Source organism: Sinohyriopsis cumingii, chromosome 11 (genome assembly GCF_028554795.1).
Source record: "Sinohyriopsis cumingii isolate HCF-2022 chromosome 11, ASM2855479v2, whole genome shotgun sequence".
Classification (NCBI taxonomy): domain Eukaryota; kingdom Metazoa; phylum Mollusca; class Bivalvia; order Unionida; family Unionidae; genus Sinohyriopsis; species Sinohyriopsis cumingii.
In genome coordinates, this window is record NC_142971.1 from 74,878,301 (window position 1) to 74,885,353 (window position 7,053).

Genomic DNA, 7,053 nt, shown 5'->3' on the forward strand with positions numbered 1-7,053 from the left:
TTCGATTGGTGTACCTATAATAGTTAATGTAATTGTGATTCCGCTACACCAGTGCCAGAAGCTGCTGCAACAGCGATTCCACAAATTGCATCTATAGCAACTGGCAAAGATTCAAGTTTTCATGTTGTTCGTTCCATTTTTATAACGATAGGTATGAATTACTGGTAACAAAATATCGCCTATCCAGTCTTTAATATTGAAAATAGAAACTGAATCGCATAACATGGTGTGTATGAATCATAATAATGTTTGTTAGTTTGTTCTTTGTCGAGTTCAAAAATATTGCATTATATATTTGGCTTTATTCTGTATATTTGAATGAGCGACAAAGCAATTATTGTGTCGAGTCATTTAACATCACCCAAAACGTGTCCGTCGAATCATTAATATTAAGGTATTTAGGATGAACAAATTTAAGAAAATGTGCAACAATTGACTGCTGAATAAAGTGCTTTGGTTTGGTGTGGTTTTTTTTCTTCTTTTTTTCTTTCTTTCATTTTTTAAAGACATACATTATTTGTCATGTGCACTACTACTAAGTGTTTAAAAATTGTACCTAATTGTATTTATAGTTTTGAGATTATTTCAATTATGACCTATTCGAATGCATGTACGTATAATGTTGACAAAGAACTGTTGGAATTTGGTGTTAAATAGACCATAAACAAGGGGATTGACAGAACAACTAATCAAGTACGACCTTATACCGATGGAATAAATATTGAGTTCTTTGTCCGTCATTTCTTCCACTTCGTTGCGATTGATCAACGTTCTCCAGAGTGAAAGAGCGAGGAAAGGCAGAAAACTCACCACAAACAACAGGGTAACCACAAACATTATCAGAGTATATTTTGTGGAGCTGATCCCTGAGATTAATTCAACCGGTGCCACTCTTTTCCGCTCAGCAATGTAACTTGCATGTCAGTTTCAATAGGTGAGGTACTGTTCGACATACTAGAATTGAAAGACATGGTCGCTGCATCCGTTCCTAAGTCTCTTCCGTGACTATCTGATAATCCCGATATGTATGACACACCTGACTGGATGCGGACATCGGTCTCTTTGTTCAAGGGACCGTTATCTACAATACAGTTTTCTGTACATTCCGCTGTAATTAGTTCAGTCACAGAGTCTACTGTCTGAATCTTACCTTCTGCTGATCTTCCTTTATTTGAGCCGGTGTAATGATATTTGCAGGATTTGTGATGGTTTCCTGTGGAAACTCTACTCTCAGTGCCCCTAGTTATGGCTAAAGATGATCTAGTTATGTAATTGGAAACCATTTGGAAACTTTGTACATGACGCTGAAGTGTTCTATGTTGAAGAACAGTATAACCAATAAAACAATAACATACCGCTATGATGGTGGCAATAACTACAAAGCCAAAGATATATATGCAGTTTATGATGTATAAATATATATGGAGAGAGCTATCTTTTCTTACAGTGCAGTCCGAAACTTCAACCTGCACAAACTCGAAGTGTGTTATATTTATGTGCACTACGTCATAAAATATTGCCATCGGCCATGTGAAGAACAAAGCTAGACATGCGTTTAGGGCGCATGCATATTTTGCTTGGACCAACGACAGTTTTCTTTTGTATGGAGAGCAAATACCTCTGCGTCTCTCCAACGCAATGACCAAAAGGATTAAGACTGAGAACACTGAGATATAATGAGTCAAGAAGCGGAGCGATTTGCACGCTGGGACGTTCGTGAAGACATAGAACATGGCCATATCGGCGATTTCCATCGGCATGGACAGCAAACACATACATAAATCCGCTGCGGCTAAGACGACAATGAACACAATATTAGGCTTTTGCTTGCATTTAAAACCATAGAAATACAGACTACAGACGTTGCCGACCACTCCCAAAATCATCAATACAGCCACGTACGATATTGTCGGAATTATAGCATTTACCAAGTGGTCATTGAGTTCGACTTGCAAGACTGTGTTTGATGGAGTCTTGGTATTGTTCATTCCGGTTACTGTGATTCAGCAAGGAATATAGATAACCTGAAAGTAAATATGCTTTATTAATTGTCTCTATGTCTACTGTTTTCTAATGTACATAAGGTGTAATAAAAAGATACCTTGAGAATGTAAGAAACTTATGCTTAGAACATTGTGTGTATGAAAAATATCTCTGGATTATTCCATGCAAAAAAATAAAATAAAAAAAAACATGCTTCTATATCACTGTATATTAGAAACATACCTCTGGATTATTGAATATGATAAATATACATCGAGAATGTAAGAAACATACGTATAGATCACTGAATGTAAGAAACATACATCTAGATCATTGAATGTAAGAAACATACATCTAGATCATTGAATGTAAGAAACATACATCTAGATCATTGAATGTAAGAAACATACATATTGATCACTTAGTGTAAGAAACATACTTATTATATGCTCAGTTTTCCCCGTTAACTTTACATTGTCAGAATCGTGCAGTATTACCCGATACTGAACCCGCGCGCCAATACACATATAACATTCACGTGTGTAAAGGAACTACTTTCTATTGTAAGCAAACAATGGACGCAGACACCAGCACTTTTGATTTGTAAACAAGTCATGTACACTTGAGCAAGAGGCGCTTTACGTTGTGGTTGTTAAAATTTCTTTCTTAATGAACTAAAACAGATGTTTCGTGGACTGCCACATACCAGCTGCTTTGGAACATTCCGCGTTGATACAATGTTTCGGATTTAGGCTAGCTACAGTATATAACAGACGCAAGAAAAGGTCCTTACAAATAATATACAAGTGACAAGTAATATACTGTCTTCTTTAACTGGTGATAAGAATGGCAACAAAAAAGATATACTTACAGTTTTACATCCTGAATTTCCTCAAAATGTACTATTTTAGTTCTGCAAATCCGAATTACATGAGCCATGTCATAGGTTCACAATCTTGATTACACATTTCGAAATTGTACTGTAATTTGTAATTTCGATGACAAGTTCAATTACATCCTCCTTAGTGAACTCAAAATGAAAAAAGCTTTAAATTCCAAGGCGTCGATTGATAATTGCAATGGTAGAACTTCATAATTTTCCCACATTATGATTTCAAACATTCAATGACAAAAACAGAAACACATTTGCAGATGTCAACACGATTCTCCCGAGCTTATTCAATCCCATGTATTTCATGTGGAATTGTCACATACCAATCCAGTCCATAATCACAAAATTTCTTAGAATCGAAAACAATACCAAAATTTATTCATTCCGGATCAAATGGAAAAGTTGCTGCAATACACATTCATTCACAGTATGACTCCAAATTTCAATTTTAACTAGACACGCCATTTTCTTTCGAAAATTATGTCAAGCGGGCGACTAGTTTCGAATTTATCTGGTCGGAGTTATGTGCGCAGTAATAATGTTGTTGTTTTGTAATGACGAATATGTGCTTGTGTATTTAGTTTGGAATACGGCATACATTACTTTACATTGTTTCTTGTAGTGTATTTTGTTTATATACTTAGGCCTTAGGTATAATACAAGAACGAGCATATAATAAAAAGGTTGCTGTATTTCTATGGGAAAATATGAGCTTGTTTTTTCGGATGGATATACTTCACTCCCAAGGCCGTGCAGTATTCCATCCAAAAAACACGTTCATATTTTCCTATACAAATACAGTAACCTATTAATCTAGATCACTTAGTGTAAGAAACATACACATAGATCACTTAATGTAAGAAACATGCATGTAGATCACTTAGTGTAAGAAACATACATGTAGATCACTTAGTGTAAGAAACATACACATAGATCACTTAATGTAAGAAACATACATCTAGATCACTTAGTGTAAGAAACATACATCTAGATCACTTAGTGTAAGAAACATACATCTAGATCACTTATTGTAAGTTGTTGTTGTTGTTGTTGTTATAGGGTTTAACGCCATTTTTCAGCACAAGATAGACTATACATGGTGGCCAGTATTAATGGTGGAGGAAAAACCCGGGAAAACTCCGGAAAGAACCACCGACCCACGGGAAGCTAGCGGTAAGCTTTCTCACATATCCCCATTGGCCGAGCCCGAGACTCGAACCCACGCAGACAGAGGTAAGATGGCAGTGATCCGTGCCGGAGAGCGCTTTAGACCACTCGGCCAATCGGGGCCCAACTTAGTGTAGGAAACATACATCTAGATTATCTAATATAAGAACCATACATCTCGATCGCTGAATATAAAAACAGAATTCTAGGCCACCGAGCATAAGAACCATACTTCTAGGTCATTTGCTGTAAGTTAATTACAATCGAAGCTGAACACAATTTGTTCATTCGTGTCGAAATCTGTGACACACGTTTGGCAAAGAAAATGAACAAACCTTCATTTTGGATGTTATCGTCAGAAAAACAATAAGCTAGGAAAACTATGAAATTTGCTGATACGTCTTCTCTGAGTACCATTCCTTTTTATTCTCACTTGCACTATTGTATTTCAAGGTAAAGTTTTACATTTTATGTAATATAAGTAAAGTTCAATGAGCACTCCTAATTAGCAATATTTCTATAATTCTCTTCTTTTTTTGTCCTGTATATTTATGCCCAAGAAACAGCATTCTTCAAATATAACATTTGTCACTAAGTCTTACCTTTAATTGTGATTTTAGATGAAATTAATATTTTCCTCAACGTAATATTATTAATCGGTGTGTTGTCGAATCCAGAATGGAATAAGATTGGTTATGTGAAACTTAGAAATTCTCAAGCCTGGGATGTTTTACATGACAACTATCCCACATCTTGGCCGTTTATAAAGTGTCACCAGTTTTCTGTTGCCGACTTCTCGCTGTTGTGCATGAATTGATTTAATACCCCAACTTTTTCACAGATAGTGTTAAAAATAACGAGTAATGTGGTAAGTTTAAAGTCGTACACTGTCCAAGACTTGGTTTCCACTGGTTCGATAGAATGTGACAAATGACTGTTTGGAGCATTTATATTTTTATTGACAAGAGAGAGAGAGAGAGAGAGAGAGAGAAACAACTTGACCTATCCTGGATCACCCACGGACAATATAAGTTTCAAACCAATAGACAGCAGACAATCATGTTTATCTGTGTCATTCAGAGTTAGATGTACTTAACAGGCGGATCATTTAGTGTAATCATGGCAGAGATATAATAATGTTATTTACACTGATCTTCTCTGCTTCTGTATGCACAGCGGTCTTTTTTGTTCTGCATACAAGACACACCATCTTATCTGCCAATATTCGCCTTGGAATAATATGGCTCAGTTACATGATATTTAGACAGGAAGCTAGCACCGATGTGACCGGAAATGTTTACTCTGCGGGGGGGGGGGGGGGGGATTATCCTCTAATATAATACCGACTAAAAAGGAAATACAGTTATTGAAGATGAGTTGGACTATAATACAAATGTCGTAGATTACATTTTGTATTTCGTTATATTTATAAAAACGTAAGAGTCTTTTCCGTCCAATCAATAACACGCGCAAGCTGTTAATCAGAGAAGTTAGTATATGAACATGCATGTCCTTGTTGAATTTAAAACAGAAATCGTTCATTTATATGAAAGACTTATTTTCCTTGACCCTCTTTCTATTTCTTTCAAGGGTAAAATAGATTTTTTTTAATTATATCATGCCCTACATATACTTATAAACTTCCCCGAGAATACTTAAGTTAAAATTAAGCAAGGCTGTTATATTCTAAACAGCTGCAAATATCAAAAACCAGTTTGACAAATGCGTTGGTTGACGTATTATTGGACAGCTATCTCGGGAGGAAGTGTCGTTTCCGCTAACATTATTGTTAGGAGAGTTCCTCGAAATATTGATTGCAACGTTTGATTAGAATGTTCCAGTTAAATGCCTCACTGCTGAAATTTTTCCAAAACGCAAGTTGAGATTTTTATTTACCCTTGAATTCTTATATTTTCTCTTACAGTCATAAATTTAAGACTTCACCGTCCTTATTACAGTATATTTTGTCCAGATCACTACACGATAGCAAAACTTTGGTAATGAGAAGAATTGAAGAAAAAGAAAAAAACTTATTTGTGTCCACGCCAATGTTCAACATGAATGAAGCAACACATTTATTTTGGGGCAATTAGTAAAAGTCACATGTACATACGCGTATGAACAAAGTTCGTCACTAAACAGACGATAATGGCGATTGATTCTGAACCGCTCACATACAAAAAAGAAGCAAAAACTAGCATGTACCTGTGGTCGGAACGCTTAGCCCTGATCGGGACATTTAGTCTTGGTTAGGACCTGTAGCCGCTGTTGGGACATTTAGCCACAGCTGAGTCATTTAACTACGGTCGGGACAAAACGTTCTAAGCAAAATTATATCAGTAACAAAGAATTATTATATAAGTCAATAAGTATATTTATTTCAACAGATTTAATTAGAACGTGTGTAAATGTATAATACTTGTTTAGATCAAACACTGCTAGTGCATATATATATATATATATATATATATATATATATATATATATATATATATATATATGGGAAGACAAATAATGTAACCGCTTGACTTGGATTTCCTTGTCTCGGTCCAAACCCCAACATAGTTTCTATATGTTATATGACTCCTGTGTAATTCGGATTAATACACACATATCACATGACTGCTGTGTAAAAGTTAATTGGCAAATGAACTTAATGATTCTAAGACATCTTCATGTTAGTCCTTATGCTGCCCGATCTTTCGGACTTACGGTCACATTGGTGCACGAAATGCATATGTAATGAACAATGACGACGCATGAACTAAATTTTGAGTTGAAACACCAGTAGACGAAAGCTTTGAGGGCGTTGTTAAGGTAGTATGAAAGGATCCCGAATTTGGCAAATTACATAGTGAACCAAATTTCAGACCTGAAACTGTTGTTCACTATGTAATTCGCTGAAAATCTCCGCCACGCACTCAAACGTAGGTAAGGGAGAAAACTCACAATAAAAATGACCGTAATCAGAAGATTGATGTTGGTGTACTTTTCAGTATGTATATATGTGG

At 35.7% G+C, this 7,053-nt stretch overlaps 1 protein-coding gene across 1 annotated transcript; it reads right to left on the bottom strand.

The window, feature by feature from the left end:
- Positions 1-241: 241 nt before the first annotated feature.
- Positions 242-1,988, bottom strand: LOC149788761 (chemerin-like receptor 2). Its single transcript, XM_089973549.1, has 2 exons — positions 1,446-1,988; positions 242-900 (listed from the first exon to the last, which is right to left on the bottom strand). The coding sequence occupies exons 1-2, from the start codon at positions 1,986-1,988 to the stop codon at positions 586-588; spliced, it is 858 nt and encodes a 285-aa protein (XP_089829675.1). The 3' UTR covers positions 242-585.
- Positions 1,989-7,053: the final 5,065 nt, after the last annotated feature.